This window comes from Trachymyrmex septentrionalis, unplaced genomic scaffold, assembly GCF_001594115.1.
Source record: "Trachymyrmex septentrionalis isolate Tsep2-gDNA-1 unplaced genomic scaffold, Tsep1.0 scaffold131, whole genome shotgun sequence".
NCBI lineage: Eukaryota > Metazoa > Arthropoda > Insecta > Hymenoptera > Formicidae > Trachymyrmex > Trachymyrmex septentrionalis.
This window is the reverse complement of record NW_017304450.1, coordinates 795576-815131: the sequence shown is the minus strand read 5'-3', so window position 1 is coordinate 815131 and position 19556 is coordinate 795576. Positions and strand designations below refer to the sequence as shown.

Below are 19556 nucleotides of genomic sequence, written 5' to 3'. Positions count from 1 at the left end.
AAAAAAAAAAAAAAAAAAAATCTCACGGGACACGAACCGCGCGGATCGTACGATCCATTCGTGAAGGTCGTCCGGTGTTCGCTCCACTTTTCGTGCGAAAAAAAAGGAAGAAAAGAGTCCGAGAACGCGCGCGCTGCTAAAGTCGAGCGAGAGTTCGTCCGCTCCCTTTTGCGTGCGAAATGTTTTCAGACCCGGCGCAGCGTCTTCGAGGTACTTAGAACGTACACGTTCGCATATTTATAATCTCGTTTGGTCTCCCTCGAGAGTTTGTCGCGCTACGATCTGCGCCACATCTGGCGACACTTAATTCCAGTTTTATAAATCCTCCCAAGTTCTCTCGCGTTGCGATACCCGACGATTCTGTACGGTTGAGATAGTAGATCCTCGAGTTGAAGATTAAAACGTAATATTACGCGTGAATTACTAGAATTTATGTACCAAAATCAAAAAGTTTCTAATGTAAAATGTGCAAATTTATTATACAGTTATAATTTGAACTAATAACTTATTTTGACATGATTTCTGTTTAACAAATACATATATAATGAGGCCCGAAAGAATCTATCAGTGAAAACTGTAGAAAAGCCCATCAGAGTCTATTCGAATGCACAAAAATTCTTAATTTTTCGTGTGAATGTAACAAAACGAATAAAATATACGTTTCAACCCCCTTCAATTCGGGGGTTCCTCCTTTATCGATATTTATCGATAAAATATATCATCGAAATTACATAATTCGCAAATTCCAAGTTGATGATTCCCGACAAATTAGTTCGTTCTTCTTTATCGAAATGCCAAATTAGCTATGTAACGAATAGCTCAATGATTATCAAAATTATTACATTATACAAAACAATAATATAAAACTTACATAAAGTAAAACCGAAGTCATATGCATTTCGATTTATTTGTTTTGTTACATTCACGCGAAAAATCAAGAATTGTTGCGCATCCGAACAGCTGATGTAGACTCCGACGGGCTTTTCTACATTTTTCACTGATGATTCCTGTTCGTCTCTACAGTATTAATTCAAAACCAATTGCAATTGTACCTTCGATTGTACCTTTATTTATCCCAAAAGGAAAATTGTTTTCCGTAAAATAAGGAATATTCACGCAGCATGTACAGTATAATATTTTTAGACGGACGCTTCGGCGAAGCTAGCGCGAGAATTGTAGTGTGTTGCGGGAAGAATGTAAAAGTGAAAAATGAGAGATGTGTACTGCGGGAAACCGCTTTTGCTGCCGCTGTGTACATACACGGAATGTACGTGTTTCGAACGTAGGCCGCATAATTCGTTCGTAATCGCACGAGAGAAAATGTAATTATCACGATAAGGGACATTTTCGGAATTAGTCGAACGAAATTGGTATCCACGCACGTTTTGGGTCATCATCGCGGTGGTTGGTTTGAGTCGGTTAGATGCATCGTCGTACGTTTTCGCATGGTATATAACGCTGATTGCGGTCGGCATCCGCAAACAATCCAGACGAAACGGCGCCGGCGAGAGTTGGCTCGAGAGCTGAAAACGGTTGTACGTCCCGCCGGGATGGATGGATGGATGGATGGATGGATGGATGGACGGACGGATGGGTAGGCAAGTTCGATCAGCGATCCAGCGTGAAATTGTGCGACGACCCCACTTGCCCATCTAACGGAGGTGGCTCGAGGGTAATTAGATTTGCGATAATTCAGTCGGATCAAAGTTGCAACGCGTCAACGCGAATGTTATTGCGACTCAATCAGTATATGTATACAGGATACATAACGCGAGTTTAGACTATTAACTCGGCCGTACTGGTACTTGTGATTTTTAACGTGAAAATGTTGAAACGCGTAACGGAAATAATTTGGACAAGAAACCGCTTTGGATTATTATTTGGCTTTGATTTACTTATACGTTAAATATTATTTGTATATTGTTGAACTCTCTGTAACAAAGTTGATTCCAAACTAATGCTGTGTGTGATATTTTTTACACTTTGCCATGTCACTCATATTTGGATGATGCATAAAATTCCCATCATTCATTTGTGAGTGATGGGTTCTATTTATCCGAATAAGAATAATAATCTACTAGGTGTATAAGATATAAAAAAACAATAAAATATTAAATTAATAATGTACTAGATTTACTAAGCTCAATGCTTATCGATTTAGCGGGTAAAGTGTTAATTAAAAATCATATAGTAGACATACAAACATATTAGATGAGGAAGTTGGAGAGAGATATACGAGTATGTGCGAACGGGCTTCCGCAAAACATGAAACGGATGAAAATAGCGCACGATAAATGCACGGTATACATTTGTTTTGTTTATTCGCGGAAATTTGTAGATCACTTTTATACACCGATTTACCGCCGTTACTGATCCACCGACTGATCCACCGTATTTCCTTCGCGTGCCCTACATTACCAATAAATAAATAGATCGTACAGTGAGGTAACGAGGCAAATTGGATTCGTGACGATCACTTTAGCTCACTGCAATTTTCTGTTAAAGTCGCCGCGATCATCGGAAGACGCGTGTGATAATACCGATTAGGAAACACGTGAGCAACAATCCTTTCGTACAGGTTCCATTCTCATTTGTATTATTTGCTTTCTGTTTCAGGACTTGCAAATCATATATTATGGGTTACTGGGTCTGGAGGCCTTACGTCCATGTAGAGACTCCGTTCTTCGCGGGCTCTGCAAAATCGTACGTTACGAGAGACACCATGCGAACCATGTCCTCTATTAGTAAGTATTACATCCTGAGTACACAGCCCAGAAAACACGTGATTATTGCGGCGTAAATGTCAGTTTTGCACCAACCATTTTTCGTCAATTCTCGAGCGAACGAAAAAAATATATATATAATTAATAAGATATTTTTTAAACTCGTTACATATTAAATAATATAATAAATAATTGCTTTCACATTAACGATCAGCTTTGAAGAGACAAAGAATATTGTGTTAAAAAGATAGTTTTAAAAAGATACGTTTTCAACGAAATGTACTGTAATTTGAAGAATCACAAGAATTTCTCAAATGTCGGAATACTTTTGTGAAAGAAAGAGATATACTCCACCATATAATCCAAAGTTTCGTTATTGTGGAACTTTACCAGGATAATCTGGGAAAGTTGCCAGTTATTGATTTCTTTATTTACCAGCATTTTTCTATTTGTGTTTTATTTTAAAATTAGAGCAAGATATTTTAGTTTAAAAGAATTGGTACATTTGAATGTAGGACAATATCTTTTTATCTTGAAAGTGAACATTGAAATTATTCGTGTGTGTGTTAATTTAATTTCGGAATATATTAATAATTTAATTAGAGGAGTTTAACTTTAAGTTAACTCTTGAATATAATTGTACAAGGGCTATACATGTACATATATGAGAATATTAAATATATGTATTTGTGATAGAAAATAAAAACATGTGTAGTCATTAAAAAATTTCATTATTGAAAAACATTGTGTAAATTTTAATATCATAAAAACTTGAATATTTAGTCCGCTTTATTTTTTATTATTGGAAGCGCTGGTTTAAATACATCAAATACATGGGCATTGGTATATTTAAATCTTTATGGATCGTGTGATCGAATATTCAAGCTTTCTGAATTGAAAATTATAAGATTAATTATAATTTTAAACGTTTACAAGAAATTTGTGAAAAAAAGAATTTAAGAAAATACCTGAGATGTCAATCCTAAACTCATAAAATAACTAACGAACGGAGCCATGGTTGTGCAATTATATGTACATAGGTTGTGTTCTTTTATGCCTAAAATATAATAATTTATATCTACATGTATATAATTTAAATTATATTCTACGTGTTATGTATGTGAACGATTATATTAAACCCTTTGTTCTTTATCGTTGCAATGGACTGAATTAAATTTTCTATTTTGCTTATACATTTTGATTTATCAGTATTAAAATTTCATATATTAACAATCATAAAATTTAATAACTCACTGAATTGTATTATCCAGTTTATAATAATTTTACCATATTTTACATTGTTAGTATTGTCTGCATAAAAAGTAGTTATGTAAACTTAACATAAAACATACGTAAATATTTTATGTAAAAATATGTCTTAAATTGTACAGTCCTGATATATATAGTATATGTACCATGTGCAGAATTGTACCTTCAGATGTAATTTAAATTTTACAGAAATCTTCTTTATCGACAGTACGATAATGCCGCGGAACTCTTTTACCGAGTTGCGATATTCTCGTGTATCATGAGAGAAACTTGTTGAGACAAAACTATAGATGTCGCTACAGGTTGCGTTCTTCGCGAGAAAGAGATATTTAACGCGCCAATCGTCACAAGTGATTTGTAAGAATAGTATCTTTTATTAAGTGTCCATTGTTCCACATCGATTTAGACGAGCTACTCGGTTTTTCTCTCAAACAAAAAAGGAATAGGATATGCAGAATGCATATTAGAATTACATCAATTGTTCGAGAATAGGAGATTTAATACCTTCACTACTATACATATATATATATATATATATATGTTTGTTTTATATATATATATATATATATATATATGTATATGTATATATGCGATACATGTGCCGGTCTAAGCGCGCAACTTTAAATACTTGTTACTTGACTACCGCAACTTTAGCGTATTTTGGTATTTCAGTGAGTTTTCATTTTAAAGTAATCCTAGGAATATCTGCGATTAACACAGTGTTATCAGTAGGGATCAGTCTGGGACATTTTGTATGAAAGCTTTCATATGTATGCATCGAGTATTGTAAGTATACATTAACAGGCTTGTATCTGTCATATATTGTATGTATTTCTAAATAAAAGAAACGAATTCTTATTTGAGGAAGAATTCTTGATTGGGAAAGATGATTAAACGAGGAATTTCATCGGCGATAATAAAATTAATTAATCGCTTTTATTTTTATCTTCAATGATTATATACCGCGAACACACACTCTTCACAACTCGAACAACGTTTACATAATTCTTCGATTGATTTATTTCAAATAAATGTATATATGTATAATAGAATGTACGTACACTGGCAGTAAATAGAATGTTGTAATTATAATTTTCAGCACCGGCGAGTTGGCTACAAGTTGGTACATACTTCTTTCCGGCTCTGTATTCATCGATGGATCCATGTTTCTTCCTCGTTCAAGGTAAGATTATACAAATTTTGAGATCACGGAACAATATTTTTATTTTGGTTTCATGAGCAAGCAAAGCGCAATCTTGTCCTTTGTATGGAACGATTTCATCTTTTGTTCCTATTTTTCTTTCTACTGTCATATTCACGACGTGAAAAACGTGAGAAAGCACGATGAACTTTCTCTTGACGTATGCTCGTTTAATTGACTTTTTATTTATATCTGGTCTCTCACAGTTACACGCGAAAGCCAAAATAGGGAGGAAAGGTCATGTATATTTCTAGACATTCAACTGACATTTCCGTTAAACGAAGACATTCATAATCTAATATAGGTCGTGTAATCATAAGGGAACGTTTGTTATGGAAGATTTTGTTTTCTTAAGAAAACGCACGCTGTGGACATTTGTATAATGATGCACGAAATAGTAATGTGCTTTATTGGGGCCAAATCTTCATGCGTGGCATTTTTCCAGTGGTATAAATTCGTTGTATCTTTTGCCTTTTTTTTTTAAATTTTTTATATCGTACCGAATGGATTTTATATGCGAGGAATCCAGAAATCAATCGTAATACGTATGTACATCGTGTGGATATCGAGTACGTCTTGACATCAATTATACATATCAACATAACATTAGCTTTTCAAATAAAATCTTTGAAAAAGAAATCGGATTATTTAATTTGTCTTTATCGAAAAGTGTCTGATGCTTGTTTTTGAAAAATTGCTTCAATTGTTTTGAATCAAAAGATTGCTTTTTGTAAAAAAAAAAACTGTGAAACTTACAAAAAAACTATCTCAAAATGAGGAAGCTATAAAATCACAATGTATATTTTGAAAAAATTTTCTATCGTTTAGTCGTGATGCTTTAACGAAGGAATAAAAATTGAAATTATGCACGTACGTTATAGGTGTGTAAGAAAAAACTTTAAAAGTCCGCTTTTCGAAACACTTTGTGTATAATAAAACGTCTCATTATTTCACTGTTCTCCCACGCTAAATTTGACAAGCAGAGTCACAATGAGTGCACAAAGCTTGTATTGTCGAATTTAGTGATGTTCATCACAATGCAACTCAGCAGCTAATGGATTAATGGTCGTATAATTCATGCAATTATTTCGAGACATAGCGTACGTCACATGTAGATGTAGAGCGCTCGTTAATTACTGGCCTCTCGGACAGTATTACGCTCATAATTTTCTCTTTTACAATTAATATCCTCTTAGCCGCTGAAATTTTCATTAATCGTACAATTCTGAGATACGTACAATAAGCAGACAATTTTTAAATACTTCCGTTGAGTTTTTTTGATGCCGTTTCATTATTCGAGAAGGTAATAATTCTTCATTTATACATTTATGTAAAAGTTTTATGAATATACTTTTCTTCCTTTCACATAAACAATGAATATTATTCAGTTTTTATATATTTATGTGAAATGGAAAATGCTCATTTTCTGCTTCCAATGGAAAGTAATATTCCATCTATTATCACTGCTGAATCAAATCTTGAAATTACAGTGTACATTAATCTCGAAAAAAAAATATTCAAGTTCGTAAAAGTGAGTCGTGCAGAATTCAAATTTCGAACGTGCAGATAAATAATGATTAAAAAGGATGAAATTGAGACGATACCGTTTAAACAGATAAACTGGTACTTCCGTGTTTGGTGTACGGCGAACTGCGCGCGATGTGACTAAATCGATACTTTATTTTGTTTCTTCCGCTTAAAGAGACTGTTTAAGCGGAAGGTACACGCTCGTGCACGATGGGTGCTCTTCTTTACTGGCGCACGATGCCGCTTGTGGAAAAAAAAAAAAAGGGAATGTGGAGCGCTTATTATCCGCGGTCATCACACGCTCGGCTGCCGCTCAGTGGAACGGGACGCTCTTTCGCGTTGCATGCATCTGATGTGCATAGACGAGCAGACGACGACGACGAGTACTATCATAAGAGAAGCGTACACTACTCGATTCCAACAAATTAATCTCTCCACGACCGTTTTAATACGCCGTTTCCTCATTCTTCCTTCCGTCCCCTTCCGATTCTCTCTCTCTCTCTCTCTCTCTCTCTCTCTGGGTCCACTCAATGATAGAGTAGACGCGCGACTCACGCGACGTCGCTCTAGCGTGTCCGCAAGATCGCAACGTATTTCCGAGGGAAGGAAATTCTAGGCGATGGTTCTCCGTACATTCGTGTATGTGACAGTATGTGTGCGTATGCACATTTCTACGTTGGCTAGCTAGAGGAAAGAAGGAGTGAGACGGGGAGATACGTTTCACGGTGCAAACGAGAGCCGCATCGGCGTCCCATGGGTTGCCTCGACCCCTCGACGTTCCCCTTCTCTGTCCTCGGTCTGCACGTAAAAATCTGTTGGCGAACGTGGGGCGTGGTTACGTGGGAGAACCTTCTCCTCTCGTTCCCTTCGGGATTTCCCCTTACGTTCCTCACTTCCTCTCCTCATCTGTCTCTCTTTCTCAATTTAACTCCGCTCTTTCCCACCGTCTCTCTCTCTCTCTCTCTCTCCCTCCCTCCCTTTCTTCCTCGCTCTTTTAGTCTTTTTCCCGTTACCAGTGTCACCATTTCTCGCCTGTCTGCGATGATGAAATGACACTTTTCTCGTTGTCTCTCAATTTCGCGTCTTTTTTCCCCTATCTATACGCTCATTCGTTTTGCACTGCATCTACGTTCTTTTTATTTATTATTTTGCGCGCAATACTCTAAGAATACATCCTATTATTATAGGATATACAATAAACTCTACTATTCAAATTTTTAATTCACTATTTTTGTGCGATCCTTTTCTGATCGTTTTTCTGTAATTTTTTGTTTTGTACCACTCAACCCGTTTTTATATTATATATTATATTTTTATCTTTTCTATTTTTATCTCTTCTTTATAATGTTTACGTTACTTAACAGTTCTTAATTCTCATTGTGTCTTCAATTCTCTCGTCTCTCTCTTTCTCCTCTGCTGTATAACCTCTCATTTCGCTGGTCTTCTCTCTGTCGTCCGTGTCGAAAATTTACGAATTCGCCCGAGAGGTACTTCGGTATAAATGGCAGAGAAGAGATCGGCCAGGTTGAACAGTGAGGATGAAAGAGGGAGAGACGAGGACATCCTACTTAAAGCGAGTAGTCTGGTGCGACAGGGATGGAATTAGAGAGCGAAGTAGACCGAGAGAAACAGAGAGAGAGAGAGAGAGAGAGAGAGAGAGAGAGAAGGATAAATAGCATCGATAAAGTGAGAAGGGCTATATGTGCTGTATGCACCACTCAGTGCTGTATGCACTACTCATCTGATCAATACCATTGTTTCCCAATTTCTCAATTTTATCAAAGAATAGTAATCGATAAAAGACAAAATATTTTATTTTGTGAATTCTTATAGTGCTTGAAATCTATTTTATTTTCTATAATTATTTTATTACATTTTTCTCTCTCTTTGTAGTGTGTATGAATTAGAATATTTTATTACGATAATCAGAACACTATCTTAAATAGAACATCCGGAGTTCTGACTTTATTATTGTTGCAATTTCTTTTTTTATCATTATATTTATTAGTGTGTTTTTTTATATATATATATATATATATATATATATATATATATATGCGCTAGTTAACATTTTTTATTTCGAATGCCAAGTGTTGTGGGTTACGACCAAGATATAACTCGCGTTATAATGTCACATCGACGCAATTTGAATCGGTCAACTGATATAAAAACAACACGTAACGCGATCGCTATAATATAGCATCGATGCAATTTTAATTGGCACATCATATAAACTGCGCCGTACAATGTACTGCGTTACAAGCAGTCCGAAAATAGCGTTAAAATAAAATTATGCTATGTATATCGACAAAAGTTTTTCATTCATCCACAAATGCATGTGTGCAATACCTAATAACATATTGATGTAATTTTGATTAATTATTTATCATTTCGTATGTCAAACTGAACGTGGCACAATGTCTTTCAAGTTAATTATATACAATCTTGCACACACATATTGCCTCATTTTTATTATATGTATAAATTTATTGATTCGAACACCTGACTTTCAAAGTATATAATAACGACGAAGTTCAAACGCGACGAGTGAAATATAATCGGTTGTAGTAATTTTGGAAAGTTTTTATAATGAAAATTCAAATAGGAGAAATATTGGAAAGAATGGAGGAATATAGGAAAGAAAAGTAATACCGAATCAGTAAACATCACTGAAAGAGTGAACTATAGAAAAGTGAATAAATCATTGAACTCATAATGAATTAATAGGATGATCAACTACGATTTATTTTACATAATTATCATTACAACCACTTTAATTTGAGATAAGAGAGAAATTATTATATCGTGCATCTCGTATATTCTCATATTGCGAAAGCATATAATTTCAATAATGAAATTACATGACACATAAGTATGACACATAAGAAAAATATTTTTCAAGAATTATACGTCTCTCGAGCGGTTGAGCGTAGCGACATTAACTTGCGAAAGCACTCGACTAGCGATGATAGTTTTTCACGTCGCGCCCACATCCTGTAAACATTCATTGGTTCTCCATGGAAGGGATCCTACCTGGTACGTATACGTTGGATACGCTCCTGGTAAACGTGAGGAAGAGAGAGAGAGAGAGAGAGAGAAAGAGGCCGGCCTCACCTACCAAGAGAACCTCCAGTCTTGTCGAGAGTTCCGTGGCGGTCGGCGAGTGTTGCGATTAATAGCGACTGCACCCGCGAATCGCATTCCGATCTCGCGATTTCCAGTCCGCGTCCGCGGAGGATCTCTCTCTTTCTCTCTCTCTCTCTCTCCCTCTCCCTCTCTCGCTCTGTAGAGATGCGGTCGCGTCGGTCATAAATCGAGAAAACGCAGGAAATAGGGAGAAACTTGTAGGATGAATAATATCAAGACGGTGTCGGAATTGTCACTCGTCCGATGGTACTAGTGTTGGAACGTGAGATCTGTGCCGATTGTCGGATTCGCGGATCGGCGCGCCGCGCCGCGATCCGATCGTTATCCATGGATTTTCGTGTCCTAAAGTGACACTTTCGTAAGTGACACTCGTCGCGAATCCTTGATCGCGCGCCACCCGGCCTCGTAAAACCGGATGCAATCTCGTTTTCTATCTGGAAGTGACGTAATCGCGCCCGGAGGAGACGTTTGTTTCGCGCGCCGTTGCATAAAACGGAGCGCGCGTAATTTCCGTCCGAGAACCGATTAACGTGGGATATCTCGCAAGGCCTTGGAATTAAAGACATTAGGAAAATTGCCGGTGGAAAGAAAGATTAGAAAAACAAAGAAAGAAGGAGACACGGGAGAAAAGATATACTTTTTCTCCGAGCCGAGTAGATACCTGTATAAGAAACTTCGTTTCTTTCGCCGCGTCGACGAGCGACACTGTGCAGAAATTTTGCGATACGCTTGAGATAAGAGCGAAAATATTTCAACGCTTTCTACGTGGGGCCAGCAAGAACTGACGAAGTTCCTTTCAAAATTCTGCTGTCGTATCTAACTCGATCGCCAAGAGAGACAATCGAAACCTGTTGCCGGTGCAAGAGAGGAAGGAGAAAGTCGCCGCAAAAGCACATCCAATTTCGCCGAGTCCGCGTCATCGACTCACGATCGAAGAGCGTTCTCTTCGGAATCCCTTCCCGTGCGCCGTTCATCTTCTTTCGATTTCCGCGGAAGCGGAATGCAGAATTTTCGTATCGCGAAAGGAAAGTTGAGACTCAAGATCCGTTGTCGTTTATGAAAGAAGGCACGTCTTCTACTTGGCGAAAATCTCCAACTTTTCCCAAAGTGTCTCGTTGCGGAGCGGCGTTGTCTGGAGCAGAGAGCTGAATCTTTATCTATACGACATTGAAGAAAGAAGTCCTTTCCGTGATTTTTCAGAAGATAACCGCGGCAGATGATCGAGCGCGACTCGTTCGCAAGTTCTACAACTCCGGCAACTCGTGCGGTGACCCTCGTGACCCTTCGACCGGCAAGGTGCCAAGACCGATCAGTGGAGTAATCAATGCGCCGGAAAGTTTTTCACGTTTGTGATAATAATAATAATAACAATATATAATATATATATATATATAGTATATATAATATAATAATCGATTCGCCGCGATATAGCGATCATTCCTGGACTTTCTACAATCGAAACGCGATTCCTCGTCGAGTCGCGAATTACGGCGACCCGCTTTTACGAAGTCAAGCGTATCCGGAGAGCGCAACAATCGCTTGACGAGCATCGGCGAGTTGTTTGGCGGGGTCGGTTTGGTATTCGGCGCGCCGCGCGCGCAGGAGAGCGTCGAGCGGCCGCGTTTACGAGGACTGACGAGGACGCGGAGCGCCGAGGCGAGCGTAGCCGAGGCTCTTGCAGGCTCTCGGTGCTTGCCTGCTTGCTCACTTCGCGCGATAATCGTCACCGTTCGCTTTCACCGCAGCCTCGGCTCGCGCCGGCGGCTGGCAGGTAGTGTGTATATATATATATGTATATATATATATGTGCGTGTGTGTATGTGCGGTATGTTTGTGTGGTGTATTCCGTAATAAATCTAATAGCAAGCTCGGAGTAACGGTTTACGACGAATATTATTCGCTGTGAGCAGGACGCGCTTACACTCTGAAGAGAAGAGAGCTGGCACAAACAGATTGCACCTTACGAAATTCGGGCGGTTGAGAATCGAGGAGAGAATTCGCGAGGAGGATCGCGCGAACGAAGTGAAGTGGGTCGCGATAGAAACTTCTCGAGAGTTCACGAGGTGATCGGAGAGTGACCGACGTTTGGATTGAATCTCGCGCCGTCGATCGCCGTCTAATCGCGACTTCCGCGCAATTAATCTCGTCTACGGTCAAGAAGTTAAGCGGAAGAAAGCGAGCCGATATCTCAACGCTGAGGATTTCGGGTGAAGGGGGAGATAAGATCCTGACGTGACAGAGAGACGGTTGTCCGGATGCGTGGCGAGATACCGAGTTCGTTGCTCGTGGTGTGTACGAACGCGATTTATCCGATCGATCGATCGGCTCAGTGATAAGAGCGCCAGATTCCAGCCAGAGGTCGATGGCGATGTCATTGGCGTGAAGACAGTCGCGAGTCGCGACGATCGCGAGGTGCTGCACGACGTGTATCGCACTTCGTTGGGTGGCGCGTCACCTTCTCTCTCTCTCTCTCTCTCTCTCTGTCTCTCAGAGAAGCCAAGCAGCGCAGTAAAAAGCCGGCAAGCTGGATGCTACAGACAGTGCCTCGCCCCCTCCGCCCCCACCCGACATTACTGTCACGCAGGATGACCGGTGAGATACTTTAAATCATTCTTAACGACTTGAACCGTATGTATACGGAGATAACGCGCGATAGAACGATTATTAAAAATGCATGCTTATACATGACAATGTAAAATTGTTTTGCACTTTGAAATTAAGATCTCGAGGACGTATACTTTACGTATAATAAAGTAAACGCTGCACGTCTGTTTATTCGAGCTTAAGTGAATATTGTTCTCTAATTATTACATTCAAAGAATGTCTGAAGGATTATCATATTTATTTTTTTCTACATCGCCGCACTTCCAGTAGGAGTAATTTGCACTATACTAGGTGAAAGGTGTCAGGACTATCCAATATTTAAATTCAAATAGATTTCTTTAATGCAATTTTTATAATTAATATGTTAATAAATTAATAAAAACTGTGCAGTGAGAATAGTAATAATTAAACAATTAGAATTTTTAATTAAAGTATACGTTCGAAATTGTATTCGATAAAATTGAAATTAACTCTGTGAGTGAAAATAGTATACTTAAAAAATGAAAAAAATGAAAGATTAAACACCGAGAAAAAAATATGTTTAATAAGGTAGGAAAAAAGCTATTAAGCATACATGTATTGTATAATATACTTTTAAAATTTTAATAATTAAATATAATAATTAAAAAATGACCAACTGTTTGTGAACAAAAACTAGTTCTTTTATTTTTAGATATTTATTTAAATAAATAAACTGATTGAGAGTTAAATGTTCCGAGCTGTTTCTATATATAGTTAGCAAATTATTCGCGAATCAGATATTGGATTATTACCGATTATATCGTAATAAATTCGATCAGCGGATAGAAATGGATATTGGGGATAGGCAGGAATGTTGAGTGAATAATTTGATATCCTCCTTTTGGTTGAGCGGCTTTGATCCGCGGGATAATGGGATAGCAATCATTGGAGCTCAGCTGCTGATACATTTCTGTCGTGGTTGGCTTTCGGACGAGTATTGTTCCGTAGCTGTCACGCGTGCATACACGTGACGTGAAATTGTCAATATTCCGCGTTACGTTTCATTCTCCTTTGGTAAACAGCGAGTGTATCGCGTTACGGTAAGGATAGCGTTATCGTAAGATAGAACAGAGCCTGTGCTGATCGAAAGTTACGTTTCGTAGGCCAAAACGGATTAGAGTGAGAATTCTAGGATCGTGTCAATTATTAGGTTAAGTAAAAAGTCATCGCGTATTTTTTAACTCAAAGTTGTATATACAATATCTTCGTCACTAATGAATGAAATTCAAATTTTTAAAAAAGGGTTTGAAAGCTTGAAATCTCTACTTTATCACATTTTTTAAGTTTATATGAGTTTGATAATTTTTACATACCAAAAACTACGAGCTGAAAAAGACGAAAAATTTTCTTCTCACTTTGTGGATTTGTAACGTGTCCAAAATTTGAGAAAATTTTCGATTACCTATCGTGAAAGCTTGATACTTTCCCTACAAAATCGTTTTTTTTTTTATATTCCTACGACTTTTGATTACTGAGTTATCGCGGATTAAATAAAAGAATTATTTTAACTTTAATTGCTCATAATTCCATTAAAAATTGTCGTATCGTATAATTTAAAAAAGAGATTTTGAAACTTTACTCTATCAAGATATATTTATATTGTTGGTAAGAAAGTAATTGCGGTTTTTACTAGATGTCTTTTAAAAAAACGCGACTTTTTACTTGACCTAATACATGTATAATGACGGAGACTCGTCCAGTTGCAATGTTTTTGTATTTACACTGAAGACTATAATTGTTTGTTAACAATTGAGTATTTTTGCATAGGTAAAATTCTTAAGTACGCAAAACTTTTGAATTTTAGAAGACTAGAAATTAATAATAAATAAATAAATTACTAAATAAAAATATATTATAATAAGAAAGTAAGAGAATACAATGCAAGTAGTGAATACGATGTGAATACAAAGTAGAAAGATTTGAAAAACAAGCGTTATTTTGAGTATCAGGAAAAGTATAACTTTTAAGGTCCAATTTCGAAAGAGAAAGAATATGGGAAATGTATGTTATGAAGTGAAACTTGACACAAGTTATGCACAGTTATAAAAGTCTCGCTTTGAATATTTATATTTACTTTCAAGAGATATAAAGTTAAATGGATATGTGCAATCAAAATGGAATTTTAAATATAAGTGAAATAATTTTTTGCTTTTTTCTGAGAAATGTAAGATCGTTTGGAAACAGTGGATAAGATCTTTGCCTTTTGAATTTTTGAAATTTGTTACTTATTCGTGGTTTTGTTTTATCGTTGGAAATATATTTATGAATATAAGTGAATATACATATATATATAAAATATATATTCACACAAATACATATACAAGTATATTATGTAAATATGTATTTTTATCTTTTCATTATAACGAAGGTATTTATTAAAAAGACAGTTCTTCTTCGAAACATTTAACATTCTTGGAAAGTGGGACAATTTTAAGAGAGAAACCAGATAGAAATTTGATAAGACGGATATCTAATTACACTTGTATTTCCATATGTTCTATCTTTATCGTAACAATAAAAGTATTTTAGTAAAAGCTCTATCAGAGTTTTTGTAACTCTGTTTGTGTTTCTCATGATTGTTTTTCCATGTTTTAAATAGAAAATAGCACGTTTATCAACTGGCATTTTATACTTGTAAACTTGTGACGATCCTCTTGATATTATGTTGTGGAGTAATATATTAATTTTTTGTTGGATCAAACGAATACACGTTTTATCTAGCTGTTTCATTATGATTTCAAAAAAAGGAGTACCAACGTGTACTTATGTGTTCGTAAATAAATATGAGTCATAGCTTGTTTTTATAACAGAATTTGTTTGAAGATTTTTAATGTGTAAAGTTCAAGATTTGAAATTTATTCGATTTATTTATATGATATTCAGTTTATTTGTATGAATGAAAGTCATTGATGTTTTTTCGGTAATAAGAGATGCCACAAAGATGTACATATTTATCTTCCTTTTACAACACCTAATATATCTTATTTCAATGTGACTCAAGTAAATTGAGGTAATTATTGGTTCCCATGAAACAATTAGGCGGCTTACAATAGTTATTGTTGTCATTGTAGTGTATAGTGTATAATGAACGTTACGCGTTGGATACGATCTTCTATTGTCACCTGCTCTTTCTATTCGCTTCGTCAACGACTGATGCTCGAGGTCGAATCGAATATATAAGTCATTCTATATATTTTATAATTCTCGATTTGCATAATTAATGTGCTTTCTACAGCATTTGCATTAATTTGTAAATCTACTAAAGTAGTCCTTGTTTTGACACTTTATTTCAATCTATATTTCCAATTTAGAAATCTAGATTGACATTCTTAATACGTGTTAGAAGAAAAATTACGATGGAAATTTTTTACTTTTATTATTTCATAGATTCTCTGATGAATTTCGATCAGTGTATAAGAAAACTTTTTCAAACTAAATTAAATTTTTTATATCAAAGTTAAAAAAATTTGCATTTTAGGAATAAAAATGAATAACGAAATTTGTTTTTTTTTTTTTAAATTTAATGTTATATATTGTAATTAGCATAGAAATTGTTCATGAAGATTGTGAAGATGAATCGTTGGAACGATTGTGGTTCGAGATGCGCATCTTCTGAATGAGGTTTCTATCTGGTTCATTTAAATGCTCCACTCACTATGCATAGCTTCGAGGTCTCGCAACGTCAGCGTCTGTATCGACCGACTTCCAATCTAAGTCGCGGTAGTTCCAGCTTGGTACGAATCTACGAATAGAGCGCAAAGTCGATAACTCGGGCTACGATCTTTGTATCGAAAAAAAAAAAATGACAGGGTCCACCGGACGATCTAATAATAGCACAGGCTTTATTGCTCGTGCTACGTAAGAGGGTTTGTAGATACATAGATGCGAAATATGTTACTGAAGGATATTTTATTTTGTGTATACCGATAGTATAATAAATAAACTGTGTTAAATGTTTCACAGCCTGCAAGCCAAATTGAATCTGCTTGTCATGGGAAAGAGTTTTGGTTCAAATCCGATGATTTGCAGTGATGAGGTTTCGACATCTGCCTAGCTGCTCCCCCTCCCCCCTCCCCCATTTAATCAAATGTTAATGAATAAATTATATAATAATGCTAGTTATGCACTCTGAAAATCCACAAAAAAATTTTTTTGCTGGGGGGAGGCTGACTGACAGTCTACTCAGCTCCCCAACAAATTTTTTTTGTATTAGGCGTTGTAAAAAAAAATAAATACATCTTACATTATTATATAATTTATTCATTAAGATTTGATTAAATGGGAGGAAGGGGGGGGGTAGATAGGCAGACGTGAGGTTTTGTTGATGTAGACTTCATCGTCTATTTTTGACATTTTTAATTATCTCGTTTCTTTCTTGTGAATTGAGACATGACGCACATTGCCAATCAATTCGTATAAGATAAACTATATCTTGCTGCTACAAAAAAAAAATGCAATTTAATGATACATTTAACTCGATTTAAAATTATGCGAGATTTATCGTGGAAACGTTTTTGTGAAAAAAACAATAAATGTTTATTTTGTTTTCATTTCGTTGTGTCGATCAGTATCGTTTGAATAAACAGCTTTTCGAAAATGAGGCTTGCAGGGAAAGAAAATCATCTTGAACATCTTACAGAATGTGCTCGAGATTTCATGGCTCCACATAGAGCACACGCTCTCGCGCACAACTTAAACCCGTCTTACGAGCCAAGGTTATCGAGTGCATTCCGTAGGCATGCTTCTTTGGAAAACGATATCTTCTAAGATTCTAATTTCGTGAGTGCACTATTGGCATCCGTTATACATTTTCTTTCCAGAAAAGATTTTAAGTTTCGATTACGCTTATCAAAATATAGAATTGTTGAGGATGATAAGTTGTTTGATAAAAAAAAATAATCAATATTGTTTACAGTTAATTATCTGTTTAATTTTTTATAGATAATTGTGATGTTATTATCGATTTGTTGCCGGCAATATTTAGTAACTACGGTAATTTTTGTTACGAAAAGTTGCTCGTCCGAGCTATAGGTATTTTCCTGGATATATTTTCCTGACTTTCTAATGTATTCCTGGGGATTATGTTGGAATGTTTGCGGTAACGTGCTCGTACTGCAATTTTGCAGGAAGTCATGATTTTGTACGCTTGAATTACACGTTATAGTGGAATTATAAGTATATACCTAATGGATAGAGCTGGTAGAAGTAATAAGTGAAAAAGATAAAAGATTGAATAGTTATGGTGACTGGTGGATTTTCAATTGATGATGGAAAAACAGAAGTAACGTCTTGTATACATGTCACGTAATATCCTTTCGAATGGCCCGTTGAATTAATTGCAGTAATTTATCGCTGTCGATGTTATCGATTACATGCCATACATTGAGATATGAATGACATTTTGAGGCTGATACAATGTGTATCGTTCCTATTTACCAACAACGAACATGTAAGAAATCCGCGTGCATGGCTCATACGTAGCAATTATTGTAAAGCTAAGAAATATGATCCGCTATTTTTCTTTTTAGTTCCAGAAAATGCGTAAAATACTGTGATTAAGTTGTAACGGTTACCCGCTAGGAGAGATGACGAGAATATTGAGCAGAGATATTACTCGTTTAAATAAAACGCGGATATAGATCCAAGTGGCACTGATGCGGCATCAAACAGCGATAGCTTTTTCTTCGAAAACACTTTACGATTTCCCATAAAATTAATCCTAGCCATACCTGAGAAATACTAGGTATAGCTTAGGCATAAGGAGGTGATTTTTTATTTGTTCCTCATATTCATAAAATATACTACTGCTTAAAGTCTCTTTATCTAGACTAGAGATTGAGATTGAGATTGAGATTGAGATTGGATTTGACCAATCAAAGCAAAAGTTTTGTTAAACTTGATATTGGTTTTCTGCTTTCTTCTGTGATTGAATTTTTCCGGTTATATTTCAATCCAATCTCAATCTCTAATCTGATATAGGTTTAAGAGAGAGCTACTTTTAATTATTCTGATATAATAAAAATAGCTGCAATTGTAGAGCATGCCTCCTAATATTTCATAAATATTATATATATTGTAAAACTGTTTTTTAGATGGAAAAATCCAGTTAGACGTTGCTTTAATATTTAGAAAAAGAAATTGAATGAAAGAATTCAATGAACCAGAATTAAACAGAAACATTAGCTAAAGAAAATTAAACGGAAGAAACTAACGAAAGTTGAATTGAGAAAAGTTTAATGAAAAAGTGGATAATACGCAATTCACCGTTTCATCTTCATTTTCGCGGGTCTGCTTCTTGAAATGATTTCAAAGCCCAGATGGTTGACCGACGAGGCCGGATATTCATTACGTTCAACGATCTCATCGATCCCATCTCGCTGATATTCACGGCATGCTTATGACACGCGGGCACGTGCCATGCCGTTGCAAGCTTCGGCCCGATGCATTACGGCATGGCGCGCGCCACGTGCCATGTGAATGCAAAACACGAGCTTTTTGTTTCATTGTGAAAAATGTTCCGTTACGCAAATGCGGCTGGCGAAATGAAAAAAGCCCGCAGTCCAAGTTTGTAAAACTATTGTTTTGTGTAGCACGTATCCATTTGTTCGAGCGTGTGCCGATTGTTCCTACCCTCGGAAGCGCTGCGTCTCCCGAGACCGTCTCGCTATTCAATGAAATGTTTAAGCGCGCTCGTCGTCAAGTACTCTTCGTGAAATTCCCTTTCTTTTCGCGAGCGCTGAAAACATTCGTGAATCAACAATGGCAATTCGGATTATTGTTCGAGTTATTTTCTTCTGTCACGCTAGCTTCACAAGATGCTAATAGCGTTTCGTACAGCGCTTCGTAACGTATGTTAATATTTTCTATGGCAATCTGTAATCCCTTTATAAAAGTTGTACTTTGCATTATTAAGTTGTGCAGATTATGATGTTTCTGATAAGCAGCAACATTTGATATTTACAATAAACAATGTGATAATTTAGGCGGTTCTGTGCCTGCAATTAAAATGTAAAACAATTGATATTAAATTATTTAGAAATAAAATTTATTCTTTTATTAACTCG

At 36.2% G+C, this 19556-nt stretch overlaps 1 protein-coding gene across 4 annotated transcripts in view; it reads left to right on the top strand.

Annotated features, from left to right (window-relative positions):
* The window catches only part of LOC108757008 (rap guanine nucleotide exchange factor 2-like), a 98873-nt gene that overhangs the window by 2949 nt on the left and 76368 nt on the right, over positions 1-19556 (top strand). For 3 of the 4 annotated variants that reach the window (XM_018501238.1, XM_018501240.1, XM_018501235.1), the window contains exons 2-3: positions 2617-2744; positions 5092-5175. In XM_018501238.1, the coding sequence (XP_018356740.1) occupies positions 2617-2744; positions 5092-5175 (212 nt within the window). Of the gene's footprint in view, positions 1-2616; positions 2745-5091; positions 5176-11619; positions 12460-19556 lie in introns of those variants that run through there. The other variant, XM_018501244.1, reaches the window with a different exon arrangement.